The sequence below is a fragment of the Thunnus maccoyii genome, chromosome 10 (assembly GCF_910596095.1).
Source record: "Thunnus maccoyii chromosome 10, fThuMac1.1, whole genome shotgun sequence".
Classification (NCBI taxonomy): domain Eukaryota; kingdom Metazoa; phylum Chordata; class Actinopteri; order Scombriformes; family Scombridae; genus Thunnus; species Thunnus maccoyii.
This window is the reverse complement of record NC_056542.1, coordinates 13661732-13676177: the sequence shown is the minus strand read 5'-3', so window position 1 is coordinate 13676177 and position 14446 is coordinate 13661732. Positions and strand designations below refer to the sequence as shown.

The 14446-nt window shown below is 39.8% G+C and overlaps 3 protein-coding genes across 4 annotated transcripts; 2 read left to right on the top strand and 1 right to left on the bottom strand.

The window, feature by feature from the left end:
- Positions 1-184: 184 nt before the first annotated feature.
- si:ch73-54f23.4 (zinc-binding protein A33) lies at positions 185-5217 on the bottom strand. Its single transcript, XM_042423032.1, has 7 exons — positions 5137-5217; positions 2884-2957; positions 2583-2678; positions 2111-2344; positions 1304-1326; positions 968-1083; positions 185-892 (listed from the first exon to the last, which is right to left on the bottom strand). The coding sequence occupies exons 2-7, from the start codon at positions 2947-2949 to the stop codon at positions 339-341; spliced, it is 1089 nt and encodes a 362-aa protein (XP_042278966.1). The 5' UTR covers positions 2950-2957; positions 5137-5217; the 3' UTR covers positions 185-338.
- Positions 4672-8791, top strand: ino80e (INO80 complex subunit E). Of its 2 annotated transcripts, none has more exons than XM_042423053.1 (8): positions 4672-4738; positions 5054-5136; positions 5230-5300; positions 5377-5429; positions 6094-6175; positions 6891-7011; positions 7340-7438; positions 7847-8791. In XM_042423053.1, the coding sequence occupies exons 1-8, from the start codon at positions 4711-4713 to the stop codon at positions 8051-8053; spliced, it is 744 nt and encodes a 247-aa protein (XP_042278987.1). In that variant the 5' UTR covers positions 4672-4710; the 3' UTR covers positions 8054-8791. The 2 variants fall into 2 exon arrangements, with proteins under 2 accessions (XP_042278987.1, XP_042278988.1); XM_042423054.1 differs by lacking the exon at positions 4672-4738 and adding an exon at positions 4764-4966.
- Positions 8792-8859: 68 nt separating this feature from the next.
- Positions 8860-13616, top strand: LOC121905037. Its single transcript, XM_042422967.1, has 4 exons — positions 8860-9525; positions 10235-10582; positions 11030-11803; positions 12708-13616. The coding sequence occupies exons 2-4, from the start codon at positions 10268-10270 to the stop codon at positions 13221-13223; spliced, it is 1605 nt and encodes a 534-aa protein (XP_042278901.1). The 5' UTR covers positions 8860-9525; positions 10235-10267; the 3' UTR covers positions 13224-13616.
- Positions 13617-14446: the final 830 nt, after the last annotated feature.

The following is a 14446-nucleotide window of genomic DNA, read 5'->3' as shown; positions in this document are numbered from 1 at the left end:
GCTGCAAATTACAACCTCATGCTTTGTATTCTTCATATGTTTACTAATACTACTACATGATTTATTTGAATCCTCCCATTTCACCACATTTATTATGCTCAGTCTCAAGAGCGCTCAGGTAATCATAATAAAATGTGGACACAAAAAATACACAAAATAATTTTTGGTTCCAGTAACAGCCATGTTTAATGTCATAATATATATGTGGAATTTCTTTGTTTACAACACTCTATTAGCATTAAATACCTAATACAATAGTAACTCCACTAATATAGAATGAGCAAAGTGAACCTGCTCTATTGACCATCAATGTTCAAGCGGGTTAAAACAGTCCCTTATCATATCGAAGGGCAAAAGATTTTAATTGCTGCTGTGTTCTTTCCGTCATCCGTGTCACATGGGTTATAGAAGGGGAACAGCGGAGCCGGGACTGTTCCCATGGTGAATGTGTAGATTGGTGCCATGGTAACAGCGTTGTAGAAAGAAACCTCCTCCTCTTCACAGTCTAAAAACACTCCAATGCGAACAGGACGGACAGACACTTTGACCTTGGTGGGTTTTGGGTCGGTGCAGGCCAGGATGGCCCCGCCCTTTAGGGCAAGGGTCCAAAGGCCACTGGAAGTGCCCGTTTTCATCATCTCCCCTCTTGAGACATCCTCTCGTGCCACGCCCACCTTCCACGCTGTCTTATGGCCCACTTCGATCTCCCAGTAGTGTCGCCCTGTGGTGAAACCCTGATTGCCAAACACACAGTAATAGTAGTGGAACCGTCTTGGGTTGACCTCGCAATCATTTATGTCTTTATCCTCCTCAAACCACACTGAAGTGCGGGACTGGCACAGAGACAGATTAGGGTGGGCTGTCTCAGGGTCAAAGGTCATTAATGTAATATCTGTAGGCAGACAGTAAGTACAGTCAGTCTTGTTGTTTTACATGTGTTATATAAAAATGACATATATAAACATACTTGGGTAAAGACAGCTCTTCATGTGCTTCCATATTCTGTACTGGATGGGCCCCACAAACTGGCCAGAGCGCACCTCTGTGTCCACCTCTGGTGGAGGGACGAAGCTGACCTGAGACCTGCTCGGACAAAATGGGAAGAGGGGAGGACTGAAGGATGGATGATAAAATGCCAACCTGGTAGACACACCACAGTGAGGATTATGGAGATGGATTGATGTGCAGAGATGAGGAATGTAAAGTACGTATAACACAAGATTAATGAGTTGTGGGGAAAACAGTGAAAAAAACACAAAAACAAACAGTTAGTTTGGTAAAAACAAGCATTGCGAAAACCTGCCTTTTTACAAGATCTTGAATTTCCTGCAATGAGAGAAACAGTTAATGAAACTTTGTAGTAATTCGTTTTCAGAATTTAAAAATAGTATACGCAACTTTAAAATGACTTGTGAAACTAGTAAAACATTCATTCATTCATTGATATAAAGAGCTGCTTTGTTTGGACTCCAGATAGAAGCTGTTGTCTCAGCCAGACTGCTTTATGCATTCCATTCCTATCTGCTGACTAATGCATTGACTGCCTTTTGTCTTTTCACTTTTAAATGAGAAATTGATTTTGACTCGCACAAGCAGGCAAGTCAACTGTTTAGCCAATCAATGTCTATAATTGATCAAATAACTGCCAAAGACGAAGCGCAGAACAGCTATCAGGCAGCTCTTGACTTTGGTCCCTATGAGGTAAACTTGCAGACATTGTTTGTGAGAGGTCATAAGCTCAACTAAGTCCAAATACAACGAACAATTATAGACAGTAATGTTCACAAATTAAAAGTAGGGTATGTAAAGTTTAGTCCAGGCACAGGGGAAAGCTTACAATGACTCAGGACAAATGCACATGTTGCTGCTCTGCTGCTACTCAAAGAATTTTCCAGACTGTGTCATGGAAAGAGTCCAAACTATTCTCCACCTCCTCCTCTCTCCCCACTCACACATTAGCTCACCCTTAGTCCAAATCGACATCATCGCCACACCCCAGCTTTGAAATAGTTGTATTATATTCAAGCCAATAATAAGCCAAACTCCAGTAATAATCAGATGTAATATCTGTATGTCAATTTCTTCTTTTTCAGAGAAAACACTTCCTCACTTTGAGCAGTTTAGGACTGTCCTCCTCAGCCAGTTTGCCATTGAGCACTGTGATTGCTCTCTCCAGGTTCTTCCCTTGCTCTGCTATTTTCTTCTCTCTTTCCTTCAGCTGCTTCACTTGTTTCTGTCTCTCCCTCCTCAGTCGTTCTAGGTCTTTATACTCCTCCTCGTCCAGGAAACGATGGAGGTTCTGAAATTCGGCTCTGATTTCTCGTTCCAGGCCATCAAACCTGCCCTGAAAGACCAAAGGAAAGAAACAGACAATTATCACTTCAGCACATGAGATCAAATGTGTGTGTGTGTGTGTGTGTGTATGATAATATGGATAATCATTTTCTTAACTGGCTTCAGTATAATTATTATGAATAATTACATAAATACATTTACATTTAGTTTGTGTTCAACTGGAATCACTGTGTATGAAAAGAGTGTATTTTTGAAAAAGATAAGGATTAATAATGCAACAACAGTACCTCTATTTCCACTGACTCTACGTACGTCTCTCTTTCTGCTTCTCTGCACTCATCTACCTCGTGCTTGATTCTTTTAATAGCCTTGATAAGCTTGTCCTGTAACACATACACAGAGGGCACACAGAAAATTGTGGAAAAAATACATATGGAACAGAAATCTTTCTGAATTAATATCCTACAAACTGGGTTTCTTTTACCTATGAAATACGAACAATTAAAAACAAGTACAGTCATGTTGTATCCCGTCTCAGTTGTTATAAATATACAGCAGCAGGTGAAAACCATAAAACATGAAACTTACCTTAAAATCAGAGAGAAGGCTTTTATTGCAGTTGTTGTTGGTGTCTTTGGTGTGGTTTTGGTACATTCCAGATTCTGAAAATAGAAAAAAAAAACAGGAATCGAGAAGGCTGTTGAGAAAGTGCAATAAACGTGATGGAGGAAATAAGAGGGAGGGACAAATCGGAGGACATAACACACAACAACACAAAGGGGGAGAGGGGTAAAAAAAAACCACACACACACACACACACATGCCATCACGATGAAAACAACAGTCAGACAACGGTCAGACTAATAGAGCAACAAGGACATACATCCAAGCAGAATATTAACAAGCGAAAACGTATTGACAAGCACAGATCAGTGTCCACTGCCTGACTTGAAAGTATATGGAGCCATTAAAAGTAGGAGAGGAAAAGGGAGGGCAAGGGGGGTGGGGTTGTGGGGGCAGATGACTGTAGCTGCCAGGAGGGTTTGCTGGCTGGCTCCGTGCTTGGCAGCAGCGATTTATGGCAGCAGACACAGAGGAGTCTATTTCTGTCTGCCAGTGTCTTTGGAAACAAAGGAGGAATCTGGCGGTGGGGAGATATTGTCTTTCATATTAACAGTTGTTTTGCCTGGAAGGGAGACATGTTTATTTTTGCAAGGTGTCTCTTACTAATGTCTGGGGGTGTGGGAGATATTACAGAGCTAGTTGCATTTAAGGATGCTGTTTGGCTATCTGTGCCCTGCTAGGTTTCATTGTCTGAGAGATGGGCACTGTCTCTAAATGTACAGTCAGCATTTCTGCTTTCTTTCCTTCCAGGAGTACGCCTACATATCTGCATCCCATTGCCCAACCACATATGCCTCTCTTTTTAAAAAAAACCCAAAACAAAACATCATCCTGGGTTTAGTTTGTATCTGTCCACTTTTCTAAACTTTATATCTCTACCTCTGTCTTTGTCTGTCTCTCTCTGTCTCCTTCTCTGCCCATTACCCCCGCACACACATAGCAACACAGGGGGGTCTGGCTATGGGTACATGAAGGGTATGGGTACTGAAGCAGCATTACTCATCTCTGCAAATGTTCCTCATCTATAATTCATGTTGCTGGGTCCTGGCAAGTGACTGTGCTGAGCTAAGGTTGAGCAGCAAACTCGCTGCACTACAGTATGCGGCAGGTGGAGGGGACACCAACAGGATGACACAATAAAACACAAAGGCACGCTGCATGAAGTCATGAAAGCATGCGCAGTGATCCCTGACTGAGAATCAAAGCATAAATCAATGTTGGCTATTCATTATTAACTTGATGAATTCTCATTTAGTTTTTATTCAATTTGGATGTTTTTTAAGGGAAGAAAAATTCAAGGATCTTTCATGTCCAAATCCTTTTTTTTTCTTATCATAATAACACCTAATGTGAATTAGTTTTTATATTGACATACTGACATATAACAAACATTACAAAGATTTAGATACCGCTGCTCCAAGATAACAAAGCACAAACAAATACAAAATATGAGGTAAATATGTATATATACATATATTTAAATAACAATAGTGATTGTAAGTATTCTAAAGGCTGTAAATTCATATTTAATTAGACAAAAAAGACAGATACGAAACTTTACGACGTTATAAATTTTGATTTTGTGTGTATTAAACTCTGTTTCTATCCCTTATATTTATATATATATATAATTTTTTTATATATATAATAATATATTTATATAAATATATACGTATGTATAATTTAAAAAATAAATATATAGTTATATATTTATATAAGTAAATATGTAAATAAAACCGAGGCCCCGCCCATTCGTCGCATGAAAACGACGTCACGAAAGTAAACAAGAGCATGTCGCACAGACAGACTCAAGCAAGAGGTATTTTAACGGATCTAAAGAGCTTTGCATTTGATTGAAATCATGTTTTTATATTTAAAAGCAGACGTTGTGTATATTAACTGCAGTCGGTGACACCAGCAGCTCTGTAGCTTTAGTAACTTAGCGAACTTAACTAACGTTTCCAGCTAGCTTAGCATACCGTACAGTGTTAATCACACAGTGTAGTTAGTCATGTTTCTTTAGACACGCTGTGTTATGAAAACTAACGTTAGTTGCCTTCATTATAGACGTATAACTGCAACGTTTATCAGACTGTAGACTTCACCGTTTGATCATTTCTGTGTTGTATTTCAGAAATGAATGGCCAAGCGGACGTCGAAGTCGATTACAAGCGGAAATACAAAAATCTCAAACGAAAATTAAAATTTCTTGTTTACGTGAGTAACGTATTCTTGATTTGGGGAGTGAACCGCCAGTTTTGGTGTTTACAAATGTCTCTTCGTCGATACTGATTTGGAATTTGGTTTCAGGAGCAGGAATGCTTTCAGGAGGAGCTCAGAAGAGCTCAGAGGAAACTTCTCAAAGTCTCTAGAGATAAAAGGTGACGGTGCATGCAAATATAACTAAAATCATATTGTCAGTGTGCTGAATAACGCATTCATTCATTTGTTTTCTAGCTTCCTTCTGGACCGGCTGCTACAATATGAGCGGGTAGATGAAGACTCCTCAGGTGATAATCATCATCATTATCAATCAAAGTTACAAAGTGCTTTACATGGTCAAAACATTTAAGTTCTGCAATTAAGCAGTAAAATCAGACAGTTAAAATAAAAATTAAATAAAATACCCCTAGTATAAGGTTTAAAATAAAACAATAGTAATAATAAAACAACAGTAGTAATAAAATAGATGAGACATGTTGGAAATAAAACTCTGTGGTAACAATTAAATAAAAGCCTTTCCAGAGCTGAGAGGCCTTGATGCAAAAGCCCAGACACCTCTTCTCCAAATAAATTAACAGTTTCAGACTGTTACCTAAAACAGCTGTAATTATTTTAATTAATTTTATTGAATGTGAAGAATGCAACATTTTTGAATAAATACTGGTCAAATTTAACCTGCAACATCCTCTCTGTACAAAACTTTGTATCAGATACACAAAAATACAAAAATTTGAAATATATCAATTTTTGTATATTCTGGTTCACATTGGGAAAAGTCATAACATTTCTGGCTACAAGAGGGGTGTTTAGGGTGGTTTTACTGCTCTCAAATGTAAAAAAAAAACACACAAAAAAACAGGTCACATTTGATTTGAACAACAATATGTGAGGGTAAGTTGTGTCAGCAATGTACTGTATTGTAGCATCATGATTTCTTGTCCTCTGTTTCAGATTCAGATGCAACTGTTTCTTCAGAAAACAGTGAAGGAGAAGGTCCCAGGGAGAGGGAAAGAGAACGAGATGGAGCAAAGAAGTAAGTTGGGAATTTTAAACGAAAACTTAGAGATTAAAGCCACTAATTGTGTTATCTCATCAATTTCTGCTCATGTCATGAGTTTTACTGCCTACTGTTCTGCCCACAGGATGCTAGCAGTATTTTGAACTTTGACAAACTGCCTGCACTATGGAAAGTTACACAAATATGTGCATGTAATATATGATTGATTAGACTCTTTTCTTTCCATTGTGGCCATTTCAAAAAGCAAGCCCCGCCTTAAAAATAAAGTAGGCACACTGCCTGGGAGAGCGTACAACTGAAACCTTAAAAATATGGTTTGATGGATATAGATGTTAAAGATTTAAAAGTACAAGTCATTTTTTGTATTTGACTCTTGAGTTATTAGTGTGTGAAAGGAAAGTATAATTGTCACCCATCTCATAAGGAGATAAATAGTACCTGTTCGGGATTTGAGCCTCAAGATGATAGAAGTAATTTAGAGATAATTAAAGCTTGTTACTATTTTCAAATAGCTCAAGCTCAGTTTTTTGAGATAGTAAAACGCTGGCTTAGTGAGGACAGAAGGCAGAAAAGAAAAGGATGCCTGGACATACTTTAATAATTTAAACCTGAACCAAATGTGCCAGAGATGACAGCACAACATTTTGGGCACTGAATTCTCTCGCTGTTATACCCGATGCACTCTGGAGTTTCTCTCAGTTTTTCTTTTTTTTTTTGTTTGTTTTTTCAGGCGAAGGAGTAGTCCTGGGGCGTGTCTTCCTTCATCATCATCATCCCCTCATCTCTCCCTGCTGTCCCGTCCAGGTGTAAATCCCCTACAATCATCAGGCTCAGGGCCCTACCTCAACACTGTGAGTTTCTACCTCTCTTTCTTATATCTTAGTACATCCAGCAACAGTAACATTGCCTCCACTGTCATCTCCTCATCAGCAAACTGTTTTGATTTGGCATTATTTCTATAATTTGATCGTTTTATCATCTTATTCATAAGTCTGTTTTATCTCTTCCTTTTGTTTTTTTGTTTGACGTTTATATTGGCTTCACTGTCCTTGCATTGTTCATTCTTCTGTGTATGTTTTTTGTGGTTTTTTTGTGTATGTCTTGTAAACTGCTTATGTTGTGTGCATGTGTGTTCGTGTGGTCATTTGACAAACTGGGGCCTGCGTGTGTGTTGGGCAGATGCCCTTCCCACCAGAGTATTTGGCTCCCCCAGCTGAACGAATGAAGAAAGAGAGAAAAACAAAGACGCCAAAAAACAAGAAAGAGACTACGGGGAAGGTGAGAGAGGAAAAGGGGAAAATAAGATGTTTTTAAAGAATATAATGGAACACGTCCTGTGTAGAAATGTGCTGTTTACAGTATATGGCACAGGATGTCACGTATTAGAGTTTCTGATCAGTGTTTTTTCTGATCTTTACTTAATGTAACATGTAATAATGACATTTCAGCACAGCGTTGTTGTAAAAAATTCAGTCCCCCTAAGCTGTTTTCAGTTCAGCACTGTACTGATGCAACCTTCTGGTCAGTACATCCTTTAGTTTATGTACATGCTGCATGCTTTGTCCTGATTTACTGTGTACATCTGTGATGCAGCCATCCATCCATACCCCTCGTTCTTGCATCATATCTCCATCCCTCTCTCTCTGTCATTCCTAACATTTTCGCGTCATCCTGACCTCCCCTCAGGTTGTTGCACCAATGACGGCTAATTACCCATCAGCCCCTGCGGCCCCTCCGGGAGCCAGCGGCCCCTTCAGCTGGGTTCCCAGACAGATGCTTAGTGGAGACGCTGCTGAGGAGGAGGGGGAAAGCGACGGAGACAGCGACAGAGGAGATGAAGACAGAGGGGAGGGAGACGAGGCTGAACTAGTCATTGATATCCCTAACGAGTGAGCATGAGTGTGTGTTTAGATGTATTTATACAGAGAGGATGGAGGGGCTGTACATTTGTGCGTGTGTGTGTGTGTGTGGGAGAGAAAGAATGAAACACAGCCTGACCGCCTGACTGAATGTGTTGTGTGTTGAACAGCCCAGTCCTCAATTTGAGAAGAGTAGCAAAGCTCCCCCTGGTGGACTTTTGCTAAACTGCAGTATCACTGTCAAAACAATCTCCCAGAGAAATGTGGTATTCAAATATTGTGTTAAGGAAAAAATCTGTGACAAAGTTATAGTTTGTAAGCTTTTAAAAAAAAAAAAAAAGCTCCACTGCCGCTGTGAGGATTGGATACTTTATTTCAAACACCGTTCCAAGCTGCCTGCTGATCATCGTTTTGTTTAAACTGTGCACAAACTGTGACTACAACTAGGTGTGTTCTTCCTGGAGATTTTTTCTTTGTTTTTTGCTTTGTATTGTCTAACCACCATCCCTGACATGGTATCTTAAACTAACTGTAATCCAATGAACTTGTTTTAGTGTGATATAGATATTTGGAGGTTTCAAATGTTAAGTCTTCTTTGTTTGTTACAGACTAATTTGACCTCTTTTGCCAATTGTACTTAAACTATGTTGATATGCTTTTTTTTTTTTTTTTAACAAATTGTCAAAAATCAAAGCTTCCACATATTATGGAAATATATTGTTTTTGCACCTATCCAATTGTGCATGTCAGATTAAAATGTTATTTCAATTGACTAAAGGTTTTAGTTTTTAAATAAAATGGCGTTTCGGGTTTCATTCAAAGATTCAGCTAACAACATACTACAGAAGCCATTTAACCTAAAACATGTGATAAGAGTTGTATGTTAGTCTAAGAATATGTGTTATTTTAGACATCCAAACAGCAGTGAAAGTGTCAAACACATCTTATAGTATGGCTTGATGCCCCACCCAAAACATCACACCTTAAAACTCTCATTCCAGAGTGAGAGTCAGTCATGGATGACAGTCTTTGTTAAGACTTCATTGTATGCAGGGTGTGTGCAAACATTCACTATTCTAAAACTATGATCAAGAGAAGCTAGTGTAAAGTTGGTACATGTTTTTTATTTGCACATTTTGTTTGCTTGCTTGACCTCTGCAAAGGAATTTTGATACCACTCTCGACAGAAGCCCAGAGGTGCATTTGACTCACGCTGGCCATAACTCTTAAGCAACATGAAGGCAGCCTGACTGGACTCCACCTCTTCTAGCTGTCAAAACGAGAGCAAGATATTTGAATGTTTTCTCTTACACATGCATAGTACTAGGTTATGACATTACATTGCTTATTTGCTACATAATGATTTTGTCAAAAAACCCTCTGTGCCAACATCATGTCTCAACAGGCTTGTTTCTAATTTCTATGAAGGCAAGCTGCAATCTGCAAGCCATGAAAGGGAGCTTGTTTTGTCCGGAAAGTTAGATTTCAAGATCCACTGCACCCTGGGTGAGACAATGACCCTCGACTGTGACACTGTCAGGATTAAGCTTTAATGAGGATTTCATGAAGGGACCTTGTTAAATTTAGAACTCAGTTGCTCACATGTGAGTTTTACACTTGAGTTTAATGTGAGAAGTCCTGCTTGATTTGGAAGGATTTCAAAGAAGCTTTTGACTTGATACAGTCAACACTATCAGGAATGTGTTTTACCAAGAAAAAATGGACAACAAGAGAGTGTCAATCAAGTGACTAACCCATGTAGAGAGACCATTGTTTGGGAATGTGGACATACAGGTAATTGACAGATTTTAATGGGTGTGGGCTTGGTTTGTGTACCTAACAGCAATGGTAGTTGGAGGTGTAACCATAGAGAGGATAAGAGGGAGGGGTGAAGTAGAGGTGCAGCCTGAGGGAGAGTCAAAGAGGGTGGAACTGTCAGAGGGGGAGAGGTTGTCAGGGAAAAGGGAAATGAAGGAGTAAGCAAGATTGTGCTTGCAACACAGAGTCACTCTCTCAGAGAACAGCTGACATTAAAAGAAGACAGACATGGTTGGAGACAAACTGGAGGAGAGAAAAAGAAGCGAGTGAGGAAAAACAACAAGCCATTAGCAGAGCTTGCCAACCTTGGCCACCTTATCTTTTTCCATCTATATACGGAAACCACTGGATAATTTATAAGCCTCTCCCTCTCGTTCTGTATGTGTGTGTGAGACAGAGAGAGGGGGGATTTGCTGAGCTCACCACCACCATGCTGTGTCCCGCTGCTGTCAGTGCAGCTGCTGCGGCTGTCTGGCTGCTGGCTGTGCTGGGCCCATGCCTGTCTCTTACAGCTGAGGACAACTCAGAACCAGGCTTCACCCTCTGTAGCCACTGCTTCTACAGACAGACGCCTCCTCGGGGAGCCTCTGCAGGGCCGCTGCTGCACCCACTCTGTCACAGACTGCCTGGGGGACAGGCGTTTGCCACTCTGCACAGACCAACCTGTGACACAGCTGTCTACTCTGCCTTCCATCTCAGCCATGGATGGACAGAGAGAGAGGGACTGGAGGGGGAAGGGCTTGTGGTAAGGACACATCTATCATGTTGTTACTATCTACTTTTGAATTATGGCAGTTGAAAAAGACATACAGCATAGCATCACAGATTTGTGATCCAGCATGCAAGCTGTAAACATAGTAAACAGTCAACTCTGGTAATTAGAAAAATAGATAAAATAAAAACAGACATGTAAATGACCAGCAGAAGAAATGACCTTTATCAAAATGTAACCACTCAGCTTCAAACACTCCTGCTAAACAATGCTGTGAAGTATGTTTTTTACATGTTGCTTTCATTATGTGTAGTACAGAAACATTTGACATGAACCAAAGAACTTCTTAACATTTGATAATGCCTAGTTAAATAAAATGTATTGATTCATATGTGAAGATATTAACTGAAGTTGGGTATAGCTAGAGTATACTTTCATAGTACCCTCATATCTTAACAGTTGTGTTATTTTTTCTTCCAGACAGAGGAAGAGGAAAACATTATAGTGCCAGCTCTTCTCAGAGGAGGCAAGGTTTCGCCCACAGACTCCCCTCTTCAACACTGGGACTCAACAGTCACATCACTGGTCCAGTCAGGCATCACTCCCCAATGCAGCATTTTAGGGGGCGATCTCTACATCCTGATTGGGGCGGGAGGATTCGGGACGGAAGAGGATGGAGATGAGGAGTGTCAGATGAAGCCGCTGTGGTCTGCAGTGTGCTGCGCTGTCCCGGAGGGGAAGGGTGGCGTTAGTGTGGGGTTAATCAGAGAGACAGGGGAAGGCGTGAGGGAAGTGAGCGTGAAGGAGCTGGAGGAGATGCTAGGAGTGACAGAGCTGTTCTCTGAAGGCTGTGGAGGAGCAGATGGGGAGACTGTTGGAATGACAGTGGGTCTTAACAGTGAGGGGAACCCTGGAAATATAGAAAAGCTGGATTCAGATACTACTGATCAAGACACTGAAAGAGAAGGGGATGGTTTAGATACTACTGGCCAAGATTCAAATAAAGACCTCAAGGAAAGCGGAGAGAAACGGGTGGCTACTCTTGATGCTCAGCCAGACGAAGCTGATGTTGCTGATGTGACACGGGAAACTTCCGCACATGCAGTGAAATCAGAGAGCAGCGATGATGATGATGCCGTGGAGGAAGACACAAAATCCAGCAGCACTGTGATCTACATCCTCTCCACCGTCTTGTCCATCCTTACAGCTCCACTGCGGCTTGTGTTCTCCACAATTACACAGTTACCTGGACAGGTGAAACATGTGACTGAACCTTTTATAAATCAGCAATTTAGTAGTACACTTTCATAATGGTTGAGGGAGCGACAGATTTAGAAATAGAAAGGTCACAATCAAAGCAGCAGAGGCTGGGATGTCCTGATTTTTAGTCTCTGTTATGGGTTAAGCTCCAAAAAATATTGGATCCTTCACTTCTCATTTCAGTTCAATACATTTGTAGTTTCCAAGCTCAAGCTGAGATAGACATCATCAGGGTTTTCAGACTTTAGAAAGCTCCTCCAGAACCACAGAAGACATTACTACATCTGTAATCGCAGGCTGAGTAGTACTTACTCATCATGACGTGTAAACTGAGCTTCATGTGTAAAAAGAAATTGTAAATGCCATTTTTAACATTTCGCTAACTAAATGATTAATCAATAAATAGAGAAAATAATCAGCAGATTAATCAATATTAAAAATAATCATTACTTACAGTCTCTCTCAATGATTACAAATACTTATAATAATAATAATAATAATATAAAATATAAATAATTGATTACAATATGTATAAAAATAACAGGGGAAAAGTTCAACATTTCTGAGTTTCTGAGTTCAAAAACCTCAGAAATCCAACAATAACAAGGACTCCATTCAAAGCAATTAAAAATGCAACAAGAGCCCATAACATAAAACATTGAGATGTCTGATTATATAGAGTGATATAGCCAGTTTGCAGAGAAACAATTGTATTTCAGTGTGTCATTGAGTCCTTTAATAAATCTCTTCATTCCACTCTACTCCTCCCAGACAGGAATGAGGTCTGGCCAGTGTTAACTATGGGTTTACTACATTCACTCAGGTATTTGTCACCTCATCATTCACACTTTTTTACCTCATTTCAAAAAGGTATGTGTTTGTCTTTATCTTGATTCAGGTGAGCTATGTTCTTCAAGAAGACCTCGGAGTTCTCTCTGCCCTGCCTGGAGATACCTACTCCCTGTTCCACCTCTTGACCTCTGACCTGTTTTCCTGGACGGGTTCAGCTGTAGAAATGCTGCTGGGTATCGGGGAGGCCTGCTTCTTCAGTGTCTACTACTGCTCCTCCTCCATCCTGGAGGCTCTTCTGAGCAGCTGCCAAACTGGGGTCACTGGCATGGGGACACTGGCAGAGGACACAGTGGGGATATTTGTTGACTCGCTGGATAATGCCTGGTGTGTGACCAAGTTCTTTGGAGGGCGGCTGTGGGAGCAGAGTGAAGGTTATGTAGGCACAGTGGTGACAGAGGTGGGGGGTCAGGCAAAAGCTGTAGGTGGAGGGTTGGGGACGCTGGCATGGAGAAGTGGAAATGGGGTGGGCAAAGTGTTTAGGCTGGGAGGGGGTTTAATAATGGGGATGGTGGATATGGTCACTGGTGCGGTGAGAGAGGCTTTTGGGCAGGAGTCAGAGTGAAAGAATCCAGACTCCAGATGACAACGATCAGGAACAAACACTGTCAAATGTTTTCTCCAGTTTTGGTTTGGAAATTTCTTTAGCACATGAATGTGTGAAAAGGGGGCAAGCTATTTGAATGTGATGCCATTCCATATGCCTTTTTTATTTTAGAAGGATCGCCACATGTTTTAAATCAAATTTAGTGAGTTACAGATTTCTTATAGGTCTAACACTTCACTTTGGCCACATAATCTGCTGTATCTGAGAGCTGGGATAGCTGACACAACTGTGATTTAGAAAACACTGCACTGTGCACAAGGCATTTGGATGTAATTATTCAAGACTACTCTTGTATAATACTTTAATTGTTATGATAAATGTTTGCTTACATGTACAGTTGAATAAAAGAGAATGATCGCTTATTTTACAGTTTCCTTCTATGTATAATGTTTCCCTCCCAACAAGGCTATTTGTTCTGTTATGTTATGTCAATGCTCATGGTAACACACAATAATATAATGATAACAATATCTACATCATATTTATATGTATCAACTATCCAAACTTAAAATAGGAAAACAAAACATGGGTAATAGATAGCACTGAACTTGCACTTTACTTAAGTATATCAGTTTTTTGATTTTTCTTTCTTCTTTTCCTCCACTACAGTTCAGAGGGAAATATATCACACTTCACTACATTTATCTGACAGATATAGTAACTAGTTACTTTGCTGATTAAGATTTCACAGACAAAACATGTGAGAAGTTTATGAATTATGTATTGTTATATATTAAACAACTATATAAATAGCAGCCAAAATTAACTCACCCTTGACCAGCCATGGCATTGCTGCTTATGCATCAATGCATCAATAATAATCCTATAATGTGATACTCTGAAAGAGGCCATGAGTACCTTTATGTTTGATACTCTAAGTATTTTGATGATAATACTTCTGTCATTTTATTTCAGTAAAACACTGAATGCAGGATTTTCACTTGTAAATGAGTATGTTTACACTGTGTAATGTGCTGTCTAAATGATATAGAAAATGAGTTTAATTTATGAGCCAGTGACTTGGAGAAAGCCTGAGAGAAGAGGGAAAAAAAGTCCTTTATTGAGATAATCTATGGATATGTTACATTTCTTTTCTGTGAACAGTATTGTTTCATTTTGTTTGTGTTTCTTTTCTTTTTCCACATGCTTCTGTATATGTATTACCAGAAGATGCATGTTTT